The 17,878-nt window shown below is 42.6% G+C and overlaps 1 protein-coding gene across 1 annotated transcript; it reads right to left on the bottom strand.

Moving 5' to 3' along the window:
• Positions 1–2,961: 2,961 nt before the first annotated feature.
• pgm2 (phosphoglucomutase 2) lies at positions 2,962–15,556 on the bottom strand. The gene is made up of 13 exons (XM_083764697.1): positions 15,365–15,556; positions 13,707–13,874; positions 12,950–13,141; positions 11,672–11,755; positions 10,871–11,064; positions 7,704–7,893; positions 7,488–7,585; positions 6,765–6,945; positions 6,559–6,652; positions 4,954–5,083; positions 4,292–4,484; positions 3,790–3,923; positions 2,962–3,105 (listed from the first exon to the last, which is right to left on the bottom strand). Exons 1-13 carry the CDS (start codon positions 15,443–15,445, stop codon positions 3,003–3,005), a joined length of 1,842 nt encoding a protein of 613 aa, XP_083620823.1. The 5' UTR covers positions 15,446–15,556; the 3' UTR covers positions 2,962–3,002.
• Positions 15,557–17,878: the final 2,322 nt, after the last annotated feature.

Raw genomic sequence — 17,878 nt, 5'->3', positions numbered from 1 at the left:
CTGACATTATACTGACCATGACACTGACCATGACACTGACATGATACTGACCATGATACTGACATGATACTGACCATGATACTGATATGATACTGACCATGACACTGACATGATACTGACCATGACACTGACATTATACTGACCATGACACTGACCATGACACTGACATTATACTGTCCATGACACTGTCATGATACTGACATGATACTGATATGATACTGACCATGACACTGACATTATACTGACCATGACACTGACCATGATACTGACATTATACTGACCATGACACTGACCATGATACTGACATTATACTGACCATGACACTGACCATGACACTGACAAGCAGTCCTGAAAGGACTTGGTCCTTTATTGTTATTGTTAGTTTTTTTCCCTTCTCCTAATGCCAAAAAATTTCAGTTTTGGCTGAACCGTGCAGACAGTTTTCGCGAAAAATAAAAAATAAATGATATCGGCCTACAGAAAAACCAAATCTATCCTTGTTAAAAAAAGGGTGGTTTTCCCCCTGGGTAGTAACAAAGGTCACGTGACAAACGAGACGCACGTACGCATGCACACAGTCACACACAGGAGGGACCTTGGACCTGTCTGTGTGTGACCTGTCTGTCGCCTAACTGACTCACCGTCGCCTGTGTAATCTAACTAAAGTTTGTGGACAAATGTCGGGCTAGGTATTACTGTAGACTAAAACGTGAAGACGTGGAGGCGACAACTTTTATTTATTTTTTTATTTGAAAGAAAAACGTTTCTTTTTTACACACAAACGTTTCTGTGCGCAACATATTTCAGATGTGCGCGGGAGCATTTGGCCATGTGCGCACGTGCACGGGCGCACATTAGAGGGAACATATGTTGCGACCGAAGGTCACAACATATGTTGCGACCGAAGGTCACAACATATGTAAGTACAGTGCACTGAAGTCCCCTCAGTCAACCCCGCCACTCTTGGCCCTCTCTGTCTCTCGCTCACTCACTGCCTTGCTCTCTCCCACAATGTTAATGTTAAGTTACACCTATTTTATGTAAATAACCTGGTAAAATGTGCAGACACTTTAATTGTGAAGGGACGACAGGATGAGGAGAGGTGTTGTTGCTAATTGTCGAGAGTAATGGCTGTGTGTGATATTGAACAGTCAAACTATTCGTATCAATATACGGCTGTATCAACAAAATAATTATGTCATAGGTATATGGGGCCCTCATATTTGGTCTTGAAACGGGCCTCCAAATTCCTAAGGCCGAACCTAATAAATGTATCTTCATACATTTATGGTAAAACGTTTTTCCCCCAAATCATTCAGTTTTTAACGTTTTCAGTTATAATTGACAATGTTTGCTATCTAGTCACCTCAAACCTGCAGGTGACGAGACAGACAGAGCAGAATGTATGGTGACATAAAATATATTGTACCCAACAAAGAACAGTGACTGTAGTAGAAATGTGAGTGACATTTAACAAATGATAGTGGTAATTTAAAAAAAAAGTACAGTAGCTACTGTAAAAATATCATTCATCATTATGGACCACAATGGATACAAGCCTCCTGCGGCTTTTTGTGTTATCCTTTTACTGTTAACAAACCTTCTAATAAGGTGTGCAATCAATTACAAATAATTTAAGGATTATCATTATGAAGACAGACTAAACTTACTAAAGGTCCCTGCACACTGCTGCGTCTTTCGGAGTTTTTGCGTGTTTCCGTTGGTTTTTCGAAAAACACATCCAGTCTGCAAGGACCTTAAGTACTGTAAAGAGCATCATGTTTCCTCACTGAAACTGGCACATTGAAACATTGTAAAAAAGACATTAAGACAAATAAGTATAACTTCAAACTGCTTGTTAAATCTAGAGATAAATCTACAGTAGTTAAGAAATTTGTTAAAATATATCCATCCTGGTATTACCTGGCTGTGTGTGTGTGTGTGTGTGTGTGTGTGTGTGGTTGTTGTTGTTGTTGTGCGTGCGTGTGAGTGTGAGAATGTGAGTGCAGTCAGTGATGTTCTTAGATTTTTAGTGTAGTGAGTCCGCAGGAACCACAAGTGGTCATTTGAGAGGGTTAATAACAACCCCTACACATTTAGGTTTTTTGTCACATCATGACGTACAAGTAGGCTAAAAATCAACAAAATAAACAAGGCTCTCTCTCAGAAGAATGGGCCTTTGCAGGTGAAACACAATGCATGGATGGACCGAGTCCCGACTATGTGCAACAGTAAAAACAATTAGTATGAAATTCCCTGTTATTTCAGACCATTAATGAATGTCTGTCTATTATGCTTGAGTAAAGAAACCTAAATTATACAAAACGGGTTACAAAATTATTTTCTTATTATTGTTTACAAACAAAAAGGTAGGAGCAAGCACACCAGTAGTGTGGAGGTGCTTACCGCAGCAGACAAAACTTTGACTTAAGAAAAGAGGCCACACGTTATTTAACCAACGTTTCGTTGGTTAAATAAACATATTCCTGATTAATTCTATAGTACGTTGTCATTATATACCAGATTACAAGTTGCTCTTGTTTGGAAGCCAGCCACTCGAATTCAAAAGCTTACTCTCATCCTATTTGATGTGCTATGGAATGTTCAATGTTCATGGAAAATCACTGATGTGTCAATATCAAACAAACTTCTTATTCCATAAAGGTATTTCAGACAGGGTGGACTAACCAATGCACCTATTTTAATGTTCAACGAGCGGTTGGCAGGCATGTAGGGAGATCGTTTGAATAATTAAAAACGTGACGTTTTTCAGAAAACCTAGGTTAGGAATTAGAAAGCGTTTTTAGAATCGGCCTCAGGTCTAAAAGGGTCTTGAACTTTTTACTATGTGACATGCAGGGAAAGAGGCATTGACTGGTGTGTGTGTGTGTGTGTGTGTGTGTGTGTGTGTGTGTGTGTGTGTGTGTGTGTGTGTGTGTGTGTGTGTGTGTGTGTTGTGTGTGTGTTCACACACCACCGAGTGTGTGAACTCTATGTTAAGGTCACTCTGGCTTGGGTTGCAATTTGTTCTTTTTGGGCTGGAAGAAGTTTTCAATTATGTCTTCCACCAACTCATCCAACTCCTTCTGCAACTGCGCCACGTCACTAAGAGCAGGACAGAGAGAGAAAGCAAAAGAGAAACACAAACTGTAAGTGAGGCAGTGAGGCACATAAAAATTAATGTGAGGCACATAAAATGTGAATAGGCAGTGAGGTGACAGTGGCAGTGAGGTGACAGTGGCAGTGGCAGTGAGGTGACAGTGGCAGTGAGGTGACAGTGGCAGTGGCAGTGAGGTGACAGTGGCAGTGGCAGTGAGGTGACAGTGACAGTGAGGCACATAAAATGTGAATAGGCAGTGAGGTGACAGTGGCAGTGAGGTGACAGTGGCAGTGGCAGTGAGGTGACAGTGGCAGTGAGGTGACAGTGGCAGTGAGGTGACAGTGGCAGTGGCAGTGAGGTGACAGTGGCAGTGAGGTGACAGTGGCAGTGAGGTGACAGTGGCAGTGAGGTGACAGTGACAGTGGCAGTGAGGTGACAGTGGCAGTGAGGTGACAGTGGCAGTGGCAGTGAGGTGACAGTGACAGTGAGGCACATAAAATGTGAATAGGCAGTGAGGTGACAGTGGCAGTGAGGTGACAGTGGCAGTGGCAGTGAGGTGACAGTGGCAGTGAGGTGACAGTGGCAGTGGCAGTGAGGTGACAGTGACAGTGAGGCACATAAAATGTGAATAGGCAGTCCACTCCACTGCATCACTGAGGAACCGTGGTGGGGTCTTGGCGGTGACCTACCTGTTACCAGGGGCAGCACAGAGCTCTGTGTAGTATTTTATCTTTGGCTCAGTGCCACTGGTTCTCATAGTAGCCACACCCCCATTGGAGAAGGAAAAGGTGATCATCTGACTGGAACTGGAGGTGGGGAGTACCTGTAGCGAACAGAGGAACGGACACAACATTAAAGATCATTGTATCTTCCTGGAAGAGTAACAGCTATCAAATAAACTTCTGTAATGTCGACTTGGAGGGGGGAAAAAAACAACAACTTTACGATAGTTTACTCACGATTACCCAATATCAGCTACAGATAGTAGTCTGTTCACATTATTGAGCGTTTCATTATATTTGCATGGATTAAAGCAACGTCGCAGTGCGATGTGTAAGCTTGTAGATGGCCTATTTTAAGTGCATCATGACATGACACGCTTCCATAGAAGACATGCTGAATACAGTATGATCCAAACGACTGAAATCAATCGTGGCGACTGAGAACTTGAATCCATGTGCATATCCTTACCGCCTTCTTGTTGGCTAGGTTGCTGTCATAGCCTGTGGTGAGGTCTCGTACAGCAGTGATGGCAAAGCGTCCACACTCAGTGGCATAGGAACCCTTCTCATTTCCGTGGTTACGCAGGTGCTCAAACAGACTGCGTATCACCTCCTGGTCATGGCAGATGAAATAGGAGTTCTTAGTGATGTGGTAGCCATACCTGGGAAAATAAGGACAGATCAAAGTGAGAGAAACTAACGTATGTAATTCGGAAGAAACCTGCGGTAAGATAAGGGAGAAGTTCTTGGACTTCATTAAGCGAGGTGATATTGAAGAGGCTTTGGATGTATAGTGGTTAATTGGAGTAGTCAGCTGTGGGGTGGGGGTAGGGAACTGTGACGGACATTGTGCATTTGTTTGTTCAACTGTATGTAATTAATTAAGTTTTTGTTATTATTATTTTTTGTTCTGTATTTACTGTTGTCGAAACATTTCCTGATAAGATTTTGCTTGTATTTGTGCTGCCATTCGGATGTGGGGGGGGAAATATATGTCAATAATTGTTTTGAAATTACTTATTGTACTGTAAAGAAAATCAATAAACATATGTTTAAAAAAAGAAGAAGTGAGAGATAAGTTCCTAATTCATTGTAGCCTAACATTAAGGTGTGTGTGTGTGTGTGTCTTACTCTTCATAGATGGCAGTTAGTTGCTGGGAGAGGCTTGTGTTTTTAGTAGCCAGATAGGAAGTCATCTCTCCTGCTATGGCTGCAGCACTCACTCCGTCTTTGTCCAGTACAGAGGGACTGCACATATATCCTGTGACAAATACACAAATAAACATGTCAGACACGATCCATACTTTCAGTTTTTTTTATCAGAAAATCCTCAGACCAGACCTATCAGACCAGTCTGAAGTGAGTGGTGCTGTACTGTAGTACTGTACTGTAACTGTGTGTGTGATGCTGCGGCTGCGCAACAGTGCCATCCAGTGGTGAGGTGTTTCAGCTGTCCGTGCTCAGTCACAGGGACACCACAGGGACATGCATACAGTACATAGGGAGGGACGGACACACATAGCTACGCAATGGAATAAATATAACAAAGTAGAAAAGAAAAACGGGAAAAGAATAAGACTAAAAAAAATGGAAAAACCCATTGCCAAGGTTTTTCAGTCAGGTCCTGACCCCAGGTCATGAACCGGAAGTTCAACGGATCCTTCCGCGATCTTTTTTTTCATTCACAGAGGCATACATTTTGTAACCTCGACCAGCGACGCTTTACTTAACACTAATTATGCAAATGATGCACTGTATAGTGTATACACATCTTTAGAATCAAAACCACAGGGTGCCTTGGATGTGTATACATGTATTTAGGCCCTTTTTATTGATATCAAACCATATTATAAAAATCGTATTCTTTTTTTTCTTCTTCAGTGATCCGGTTTCGCGCATGCGCACTGCCGTTCACTTCCTTGTTTACAGGCCGACAAAAGCTGCTCATAACTCTAAATCTATGGTTATGGATCATAACACCGATTTTCTATTGTCATTTCTGACTGCAGTTAAAAACACATATCAGGGTTCCAGCTCGTTTGGAATATTAACGCTTCTAGAGAAGCCTAGTGTTCTAGGGTTAAGACGTAGTGAAAATAGACGATCTAAAAGCTCAGTGAGCTTGTACTGTAGGTCTGCTATTTTCAGTAGTTTGGGTCCCGGGCAAACGTCTCTCTTGAGCTAAAATGTTTGGTAACCACTGGGTTCTCCATCCCATAGAGTTCCACACAGCTCCAGCTGCAGACCTGATACTACTATGATAACTGGGAACAGCACTAGTAGCTCCAATGTAAAACCTGCTATATGCAGGTTGAATACACAAGCTTGTGTATTCCACTGATAACAGTGCACGTGAAAGGCACAACGCTACCATTAACCGCTCTAATCAAGTTACATGGGAATTCACGCTAGCATGTGACCTTCAATCAAACCTGCGGTGGGTTTTCTTGTATGGATACGTAACCAATACCTCTTTCCGTGAGTATGAGAGTTGAAGCATGACTGTTCAATTTAGATCAAGGGCCCCAATAGAAATAAGTCTGGCTTAAATAGTCTGACTTCACTTTTACTCAGAACTGAAGTGAGACTGGTGCAGTATATCTCGTGGAGATGACTGAATTCATGAAAGCTGTATAATGTAAGGCATGGGTAATGTGTGTGTGTGTGTGTGTGTGTGTGTGTGTGTGCATGAATTTGCTTGTGAGTGCGTGCGTGAGTGCGTGCGTGTGTGCGTACCTATGGCTTCCTCGAAGGCAAACAGCACAGTCTTTCCCTTGTCCAGCAGGTCTTTCGCTCTGTTCCCCATCCACTTGAACCCTGTCAGTGTTTCCTGTCAACATGAAACACGTCTTACAAAGCTGTGTCATGATCAAGCTTACTCATCACACAACTCATTAAAAAAAGAAGAATGAAAAAACAAGCACCATGCGCATGCCTCATACCTCAAAGTGGAAGCCCTCCTTCAGAGCGATGGCTCGCAGGATCTTGGACGAGACGGTGCTAGCCAGCATGTAGACATCTTTCACAGCCGCAGGGTCGGAGTTTTGTTGTTTCCAACAGCGGAACACCCACCAGCCCAGCAACGCTCCCAGCTCATTACCACTGAACACACGCCACTGTCCACTGACCACCACGGAGAGAGGACATGTCAAACCCACCCATAGTGACATGCAAGCACATAATATAATACATGTACAGTACACGTGCATTGAACATTGGCACATTACAATTTGTTTGCCTTTTAGGCTTCGTAATCAAATTGCACAGGGCAGATATGACAAATGACAACAAAGAAATCACTGACACATTTAATATTTTTTTCTTTCTAAAACATTTACAAAATAGCAGAAATAGCTGATCACGTCAACACGTGACGATGTGACGTGTTATAAGCTTATAGAATAGTTCTGCTCTTTTTGTTGTTTTTGTTTTTTTGAGCCTATGCCAAACGTATGGACATTGGAAACCATTGACGATTATGCAAAGAATGATTGCGATTATCTCAAATAATTGCGATCAGGCGATTGATTATGTAATAATTGTGACAGGCCTACATGCAACAAGCACAAAATATGTGTACAGTAGACATGCAGGCACACACAAATACCGGAACACAAACTGCATGGAGGAATGAAAGAATGCACCCACGCCGTCCCCTCACACACCTCTTCTGCTTCTCCGCAGCGGCTAGCCGATCAGCGTCTGGGTCGTTGGCAAGCACCACAGTGGCCCCTTCCCGCTCAGCCAGGGCAAATGACAGAGTCTGCAGGGCAAACACACAGCTTTAACCACCATCATGTGCCACACATTACATTGGTGGCATTTGATTTGATTTGATTTGTTTTAATGTGACGGCAGTGTGTGTGTGTGTGTGTGTGTACCAAAACGCCCTCTCCTTCCTCAGGGTTGGGATATTTGACCGTTGGGAACTCGGGGTCGGGGTCCTTCTGCTCCGCCACAGCATACGGAGGATGCAGATCGAAGGCCTTGAATGCCGACTGGACAAATGTATGGCCCACGCCGTGCACAGACGTGTGCACGATCTTCACCCCTGAGCCCTTGTTGATCTCCCTATTGCAACGTATTGAACCTCCATCAAAACCAAGTCCTGATTTTGTGTGTACACGTGTGTGTGTGTGTGTGTGTGTGTGTGTACGTGTGCGTGTGCGTGTGCGTGTGCGTGTGCGTGCGTGCATGCGTGCGTGCGTGCGTGCGTGTGCGCGCGCGTGTGCGCGCGCGTGTGTGTGGTGAATACATGCAATGCAAATGTTTGGGAGGCCTCTACAGCAGTGGTTCCCAAACATTGTTTTAAGTTTCAAAACCAGGCGACCCAATTCCCAATATTGTCTTTACTTGCATAAGGACAGAAAATCCTAATTCTCACGTATACTACTTATCAGGGAACAGGCCTGGACTGACCACTACACCCAATTTAATTGAAAACTCCCACGACCACCACGGGCTAAAAGGCTGCGACTTTGGGAAACAATGCTCCCAAATACTGGGTCGGGACCCATATGTGGGTCACGAACACATTTCTATGGGTCACGACTCGAGTAAAAATCCCTTTTTCTTTTCCTACAAAAAAAACAAATACGTATTTCAAAAGATTTTCCCCTCCCCCAAAAACATTGTTTAATTATTTTATAATTTTTAAAGCAAACAAACACATCTAACACCTAACCCTAACCCTAAAATAATAATTATTAAGGAGTAGTGAAAATAGCCCGATCTACAAGCTCTCACAAGGCGGTGCAAAGCGATGCGTTTTAGCTTGTAGATCTGCTATTTGTGTGGTATATGGACCGCAGAGGCTTCCGTTCTTCAGACAGATTTGCATCCTGCTTTGATGAACGCAACATAAAACTCCTGTCTATATTTTCCCTGTACAACAGGTTAGTAAAGTGTGCAAAAGCATCATAACTTATATCAAAGGACTCATAAGCCTTTCTTCTTTTGTTTGGTCTAAGACTGATACAGAAATGTTATGTTTTGGTTTAGTTTGAGACTTGGGAAATGTACAAGTGAATGAGTGACTGATTCTAAAATGGAGGTGTTGTTTATTTTATGTAAAAAAACTGAGCTCACTGACATAATGTATCTCAACACCACAGTTTAGCATAGGGTTGGGTGTGATGTACAAATGTTTTGTGATAGTTTGAGAACAAGTGTTTTGATTAATTCAGTGCATTGTGTGTTTTATAAAATCACACCTGTGTGAACCGAGTGGTGCAACTCCCCTCTGTCCCCCCCTCCTCTCTCTCTCTCTCTCTATTATGGATATCAATCCGCGTCGCTGAGAACAATTTTTTCATTATTATTTTGGGTCGGCCTTTCCTTCTTTAGCATACCTCCTAGACCAGATCGCGCATGCGAGCTGCCGTCCACGGGGGTCGGCCTTTCCTTCTTTAGCGTACCTAGACCGGATCGCGCATGCGAGCTGCCGTCCACCTCCCATTATACAGGCAGACTAAAAGCTTCAATAACTCCTAATCTACGGAGCTCTCCATGGTTTGGTCAATTAGCGCGATGTTCGGAGGTCTTTGCTGATTATCCGGTGGTCTAGATGGAAACATTGGTGCTTTCTAGAGCAAGGATGGCTATATTTTAGCTCGCTAGCATTGACGCTATTTATTTACCACAAGATGTGAGGCACGCACGCGCATTGTACACACACGTGCGGATATTGCTGGCCATTGCTGGTTTCACGCATGCGCACACCACTCGTGCTCAAGACGGATACATGATACATGATACATACGGACATTCCTGGATGTAGGAGTGGTTGCACCACTCAAAAAACGTTCTGTATGCAGTAAGACTGACTAAAAAAAGTAAACAATACAAGGTTTAAACAGTATTACAGTATTAACTGGAAAAGTAAAGAACAGAGACTGATAAAAGTAACAGTATTATAAATGTGAGTTTTGGAGCACATACAGTACAAATGTATTTTCTATACAGTATTTTTGGTGAACTGTGACAACAGAAAAGACCAAATGTGTAAAGTATTATTCTACAGTAACAGTTTATTGTGAATTGTGAAATATGAATGTGAATATGTGATTATTGAATTTGATATGAAGATGATGATTGAATTTAAAGAGAGAAAAATAGAAAGAATATGAAAATAAGATTCTGTGAATAAAGACAGATTTGCATCCTGCTTTGATGAACGCAACATAAATCTCCTGTCTATATTTTCCCTGTACAACAGGACAACAGGACTCTCGTCACCTCCCGCCTGGATTACTGTAATTCCCTTCTTTTTGGTCTCCCCCACAAACTTCTCCATAAACTCCAACTGGTCCAGAACACTGCAGCACGTATCATCACCAGAACCCCTGTCATCAGTCACATCACCCCTGTTTTACACCAACTCCACTGGCTTCCCATAAAATCCCGCATTGACTATAAGATCCTTCTCCATACTTTCAAGGCCATCCATAACCTCGCCCCCCCATACCTGTCTGACCTTGTCCACGTCAACGTCCCCACCCGGTCTCTCAGGTCTGCCTCCTCCCTCACCCTGAAAGTCCTCCCAGCCCGTCTGTCCACCATTAGGTCAAGAGCCTTCAGCCGCTCTGCCCCTCACCTCTGGAACTCCCTCCCCCTGACATCAGAAACATGGACTCTATCACCATTTTCCAAACTCACCTCAAAACCCACCTGTTTAGGCAGGCCTATGACTCTGCGTGACCTCTAGTGTCTTCTGCTGCAAGCTGTGTTTTGTTCTGCTTTTAACTGTGTTTTTGTACTGTTTTAAACCTGTACGGCGACCTTGAGTGCCCTGAAAGGCGCCTTATAAATAAAATGTATTATTATTATTATTATTATTATTATCTTCTGCCATCAGGCAACTCAATCGTGAGGCCTGTAACATGGGCAAACGTCTAATATATTTTTCGGGTCACGGCCACGGGAACCACTGCTCTACACCGTTGACTGTACATCATAGCTGAGGTCAGGTCATATAAAAAAGCTTGACTTTTGATAAATGTATTGTGTGTGAAATCTTAAAAAGACCTATTTTGAAACGTGTGCTGACCTGTGGTGACAGTGTTTCTGGATGGCTGTGAAGTACTGTGTGTGGATGTCCCGGTAGGGGTCATGGAGCAGGGGGCTCTTCAGTGCCTTTTCAGTGTTCCAGGACTCGGGCCACGGCTCCAGGTTCTCCTCTATGGCCTTGGAAATGCCTTTGTCGTGTGGGGGGATAATCTGGGCACCGTTCGCCCAGTACACCTGGACAGGGATTTATTTTTTTAATGGATTGCTCTAAACCTTAGTAGAACTAAAAATACACTGCTCTGGAAAGATATATATTGCAATTGTTGTGGAAATGTACCACTTGCACACTAAATTTGTACTTGTACCCAAGCGAGACAAATCAATAAAAGTATTGAATAGATTCATAGATGTTTGCAAGCATCAGAAACTGATATATTTCACATCAGAGCATCACCAGTGTCTCAAGACATTATACAAATCACGTGGTGTTTTATAGCATTCTCTTTTTAGAATGAGTATAGTCACGCTAGCCAGTCTCTTGTTTGACTCTCGCTTCGCTTCACTCAACAGTAGAGTGAAGCATGATACAGGTTTAGGGGGTGCACCCACCGGAACACATCTCTACAGGGGCAGCTGCTTAAAAAAACACCTTCAAAACAAGTATTCAAGGAGACGTTGAGTTCTTTCTGCCGCTGTGCTATTTTGTGTTTTTCTTTATTTCAAATGTACTACAACATAAATTGGTATTAAGGGCTTTCAGCTTCATAGCGGGACAGCTGGTCTGGTACAGCTTAAAGTTTGGCAATTTTACCATTTCTGATGATCTCTGAAAGAGTATTACCTTATATCCATTGTCCTGTTTGGGGTTGTGAGAAGCAGTAACCATGATTCCAGCACAGAGACCCAGGCGGGACACGGTGAAAGGCTGGAGAAAGAGAAGATAACAAACCCACTTTGTTGAAAAGAAAATATTTCTAAAGGTTATGTATGGCCTATGGACAATCAAAATCAACTGGAATATTACATTTTTATGTGGTGTGGTATCATAATTAAACTCAATGTTTGTTGATATGGCACACAGTGTCTATCGAGAAAATGAAAAGATGGCACTCAAAAAGGTTGCCGACCCGTGATCTATAGTATATTATTTATCAATTAACAAATTATAATTACTGAAACTACTACCTACTACTACTACTCAAGTCTACTTGAGTAGTACTACTACTACTCAAGTCAAGCAGCACCTCTAGTATATGTATGTGTAAGTGTGATATTGGTAGAGTTTCAGTCTATAAACCAGACAAGAGTAATTTTATGTAATTGTGCATGACCCAATAAAGCCTACAATAGATCAGATCAACTGAGAACCTAGCTGGAAAGCCTAGATTGGACAAAGCACAATAATCTCAAATTTCTTCATGACAGTGGGATTCAAGTCACTGCAGAAAACACTTAAACTGGGCATGACAGCAAGTGTGATTATGCAACATATACTTTTGTTTGAGTGTTTTCTGAGTGGAATTTGCCCTGTAGCCACTATGCTTCTGTCCCACTCTCGATGTGTCATTCAATCTGGAAACCTAAACTCATACAAACTGACGTGACCATATTTATGTAACGTGTAGCATAAGAGATGATATAATTGGGGCTGCAAAGTATGATTATCTTCTTAGCGGTTGTTCTATAATTCTTCAGGTTTTTGTAAACCCTCGTCATATTTTATACTGAACAAATTGCCTATCTACAGGCTCGCAACATGTCGCAATGCAACATGAACTTGTACACCTTCTATTTTCACAAATGTTGGAAATCCATTATTTTATTTTTTTAAAAGAGGCCTGGGCCGTGGCTCAGCGGTCCAGGCACCGTGGCTGGTAATCCAGTCTGGCATTGTGCCGCGGGTTCGACTCCCGAACTCCCGGTGACTGCATGTCACCCCCCCACCCCCCCATCTCTCTACCCATTTCCTGTCAGCCCACATTTTATCTATCTCTCTACAAAATAAACATTACAATGGATTAATGTTCCTACCCTAGTAGTCATACAGATACAAAGCACAAACTGTCAGATCTGTCTAGGGGTGTTCCTAGCCAAATTATTACAAAATCTTTCGACCTACCACAAAGGGTGTAGGTACAATGTCAGAGAAGACGTGGACAGGCACCCCTTGGCTGACGAACACAGCTGCTGCCAGGCTAGCAAAGCGTTTGCTGTTGCCCCCGCTGGCAGGGTGGGCCCGGGCATCGTAGCCGATCACCACCCCTCGGTCCTTCAGGTTCTCGAAGCACTGCTCCAAATAACGACAAAAGCCCTGGGAGAGTGTGATTTAGGGAGGGAGGAGACAAAAGGGGGAAGGATGAAGCAAGTCAATAGTGCATTAAGAAAAAAGTGAAGTACGTGAGATCTAAATGAACGAGGGAGGAACCGACTGCAGAGACAAGAGGGTGAAGAGAGACGCAGCGGGGTTGAGGTCGCATACCGTATAACATGTGCATGTTTAAACCGTGTCATATAGTCGACAGTATAATGTTCTGTACCAAGTAAGGATGGAATGTCTCTATCAACGCCGTCATGGGACAAAGATCACTCACTAACAAGGCTTTGTTTCTATGTTTTTGGGTACACAACCTGAATGCGTGACGTTTAGCCACTTAAACCCCGTTTTCAAAGATATTTGATCTTCTTTTTTTTTTAAGATTTAGTAAAATAGCCGATCTATTAGCTTGCAATGTGTCAAGCTTATAAATCGGCTATTTATTTTATTTTTATTATTTGTGCCTATAATGACATACCGCAAAATAGAGACACCGGATTAAAGTGGTTTGAGAGAGAGTGTGTGCGTGTGTGTGTGTGTGTGTGTGCCACAGCTGTCCAACCTGTGTAGTCTGGATGATAGTGAGGTCATTCATGCAGGAGATGCCAGGGCCCATGGCTGCCCTCAGACCTGCCGTGCCAAATTCCATTCTGGAAGAGAAACATTTCTGCAGCTCGTCCACGGCCCCTTTCTTTACCAGGTCTTCTACCAGAGACACCGTTTTGGGATTCTAGTGGGGTAAAAGAGGGACACAAAAACCGCACACACACGCGCGCACACACGCACGCACGCACGCACGCACGCACACACACACACACACACACACACACACACACACACACACACACACACACACACACACACACACACACACACACACACACACACACACACACACACACACACACACACACACACACACACTTTGACAACACACTTTGCAATAAGAAGGTTTACCATTTGGTGGGTGTGTAACCAGGACACACCGACTTAGGCCCTATGTACTGTAAATACCATGCTATTACAGTATTATAGGGTATTCTAAATTACCTTAATATATTTTTGATGTTTTAAATAAATGGCAAATGATGCATTTATCTTAAAAAAAAAAAAACTCTAATACTGTACATGTTTCTCAAACAAAAGTCTCATTAGCAGTCTACTGTCTAATAGGCTATGTATCTTGTTTTCAGAGGCATTGTTTATAACTTCCTCAATGTGGGGTCCGGGGAGGCGGGACCCCTATTAAATATTTGGTTTCATTTATTTTTACACCATCAAAGTTAAATGAACAAAACTGAGGATTGTAATGGTCTGTGAAATAATCATCTAATCTAATCATCACTGCAGTTTCTTTTCATTCAGCCCAGTTTGGGCACTGGGCTGAATGGCCTCTTTGCTCTAGGATTTGAACCTGCTCACATTATTATTGTTACATCATGAGGCTGCTAACCCTTGATTCATTCAGTTCCCAACTTCCCATCCACGCAGCTGACTGACTGTCAGGCAGTCTTAGCTAATATGCTAAAATGGTTATTCTGAAAAGGCCTTTCATCAGATGCACTTTTCCACCTTCCACCTGATTGGTGACAACTCATATTGCATTAAGTCCATGAATGTCTGCACGCGTTGGTCAGATGTCTGTCTGCACGTTACTTTGATTAGAAAGCTATAGCTGTATACTGATGCTTCCTGACTGCCAATATAGCCTGATCTAGAGTATCTGAAAACTGAAAGCTCTGGAGTGGACCAATGTTTTGGAAAGGATCTATGTCTTTATTTTCTTATTTGTTTTAATCTTTACAATAAACCACAAGAAGAAACAAGTAGTATAACGGAATAATAACGGCATTACTCCATTGAGAAAAGTGTGTTTAGAAGATACACTTATTTATCACTCGGAGTCGGAGCAGTGCACTAGTTTAAATCACTGCCAGTGTGTTGTAATGGTATTGACTTCAGCAGTAACATGTCAAACGTGATGTAACAAATTAACCACTGTATTGTCATTAACGGAAAGAAACATGATCTCACCTTCCTCTCAGGAAGCAGCACAGCTCAGCCATACATTACTCTGTCACTGTGTTTCTAACTGTATAACACTTTTAACTTCAATAATGTCATGGAGCATCATTCTGATGAAGACATTCTGACTGTGTTTGCATAGTTAAACACATGACATTCTTATTATAGCTAGCTGTCACTGTCAACTCAACTTACTTGGTCATATTCCAACCACTGTTTGATGGCTTGGTCGAGGGCGCTGTCACCGGTCTCCGTCTCCGTCTTTTCTCTTTCCATTCTGGGTTCCAATTCCAAAGACGAGCTGAGCTGGTTGTATAGTTCGTGTTCGTTAGAAATGATGATGAGGCGAGGCGAACATGGATCACACAGAAGGATGTTGGTAGAATCAATAAACTCAGCTCAGGCAGGGCTTCCTGCTCAGCGTATACACGTGATGTTAGTGGGCGGAGCCGAGAGTAGAGTGATGTAAGGCAGTGGTTCTCAAACGTTTTCATTCCAAGGACCCCCAAATTGACACGTGTTAGCCCGCGGACCCCCATTTTTAAAGATATGCCATGGGATGATGGGGACCCCCATAAGATAATATGTTTACAACTCTAGCAATGATTCTCAACCATTTTAATTTCAATGACACCCAGATTTGACATCCTCAATGTAATGGCATTTCTATCTCTGGGACCCCAAATTTATATTGTAATCTATGTTAATTAAACTCAAAGAGTGTACTATATGGAACCAAATGGCCCCGTTAGGGTCCATTTTGTTCCATCTGTACATTATCTGAGTTACAGATCCATAAGGGTCCATCTGCGGTTCCTAACTGCAGTAATTTAGCTGCGGACCCCCTGGAACTCCCTCAAGGACCCCTTGATGACCCCCCATCAGTGGTTCTCACTTTGAGAACCACTGATGTAAGTGCGCATAGGGTGTAAGCACACACAGTAGTTGGTTGTAATTCTCAAAGTTAAACCTCAAGCCAATACATGCATTGATTGATTGATTGATTGATGAATGTATTAACAGATTGGAGAATTACAGTACATTTCAAACGCAACTCAATACAAAACTGTTAACTGTGGCCGAAACCATAAAGTATTACACTTGTTTACAATAGGGCCCACCATGTTCAATTCATCATAACAATTAGAGACGTACAAATACTGTATATAGCCCAAAACAGGAAATCATGTAAGCAGGTAAAAAAGGAAAAGAAACAAACAGTAAGGGGAAAAGGGGGATTCAGATTTTACGGGGGCCAGCTTCGAATTACAGCCCAGCCGTCCGTAGGTGCCCTTTGAGAGCAGTTTTGAAGGAGTCAAGGCATTTGCATGTCTTAATGACTGTTGGTAGGGCGTACCACATTTTGGTAATAATATAATAATAATAATAAAAATAATTCAGTCCCTTGTTTGTGCTGAATCTGGGTTGCACATGGTTTGTCGAGCTCTCTCATGGCGTTATGGGTGTGGACTTCATTTACATTAAGGAAGTATTTAGACAGGTACATGGGTATCTTGGTGCTGTATCGAATCTTGTGGACCAGACCCATTGCAAGATGCTGTACTCTCTGTCGTCAACCCTAAGCCATTCCAGTCTGTCAAAATGGGCAGGGGTGCATGAGGTGGGTTCGAGGAATGAGGCCAGGCAAGTAGTAACCTGACCAGTTTGTTTTGGGAAGTCTGGAGCGTTGTCTTAAGGGCCTTTGAGGTGCTGTGGTATCAAGAGGTGCATGCATAGTCTTCAAGGTGTTGGCCAAATTTAGCCCAATGAATGTTTTTATGCTAAACTAATGCTTGGAATGGATTCAGCATCATGAAAAACCCCTAATTTGACATGCCACATGCTACTTAAAGCAAAAGGAAATCTAGAAAATATTTGCCTTATATTATATTGTGGCCATACTGTACAGGCCATTTTCAACACTTTCCCCTCAAACAATTCCACGCAACTTATTCAGGATATATTGAAGATACAAAATAAGCTGAGTTTGTTTATTTTGCAATTAGTTTGAGATTAAATTACATTATTACTGGTCTAATATCTGTCAGTCCTTGTCCCTTTTATAGGGACGGTGTCAAAATGTTAGACTTTAGAGGTGATTGCACAAAGAATGTTATAAACGGCATAATAGGGAACTGTACTGTTCAGTTTGTATTAATTAGAAAAATGATGCCACATGTGGTGCTTCAATCACAAGCAATATAATAAGGTAATTTGAAATGTACATTTCAGAGAATAACAGAATAATGATGTTCATTAATCGATCACCGACAGCTCCAATGTTTTGCCATTGAGACATTACCTTTAAACAACATGCACAGTCCTACTCAAAGGTATGTGATTAATAAAACACAAAAATTTACATGGAATTACTGCAGGCCTATTTCAATTCTAGATTGCCCGTTGGAGCCTCTACAGCCGCAGCGGTGCCCGTGCGCACTGGCCTACTTGGAACGATGCAAGTTTGAAATGCAGTTTGATAATTGTGTCCCTTTTATGCCGATATATGGAGTTCTTTGTCAGGCATGCACAAATATGGAGTCTATGCAGACGACAGAATGATGTCAGAACAGGCCAGCTCCATATATGGACACTAGGCAGGGGCCTTGTCCAGAGCCCGGGCAGTGGCCTTTTGTGGCGGTTCTGGACAACCGTGGTCCAACCGACTCGACACTGGGCACTGCACTCCCTGTGGGGGTGTGGAACGCG

The sequence above is a fragment of the Protomyctophum parallelum genome (assembly GCF_964188405.1).
Source record: "Protomyctophum parallelum genome assembly, chromosome: 5".
NCBI classification, from domain to species: Eukaryota; Metazoa; Chordata; class Actinopteri; order Myctophiformes; family Myctophidae; genus Protomyctophum; species Protomyctophum parallelum.
The sequence above is the reverse complement of the archived record's forward strand: the minus strand, read 5'-3'. Positions and strand labels throughout refer to the sequence as shown.

Bases quoted from the DNA above. Each gene is read 5' to 3' on its own strand.
- pgm2 (XM_083764697.1), bottom strand. From the start codon at position 15,445: ATGGAAAGAGAAAAGACGGAGACGGAGACCGGTGACAGCGCCCTCGAC. The intron at 13,875-15,364 runs GTAAGTTGAGTT...TTACCCCACTAG, and splicing joins AGTGGTTGGAATATGACCAA to AATCCCAAAACGGTGTCTCT. The intron at 7,586-7,703 runs GTACACACACAC...TTTGCCCTGCAG, and splicing joins AGGAAGGAGAGGGCGTTTTG to ACTCTGTCATTTGCCCTGGC.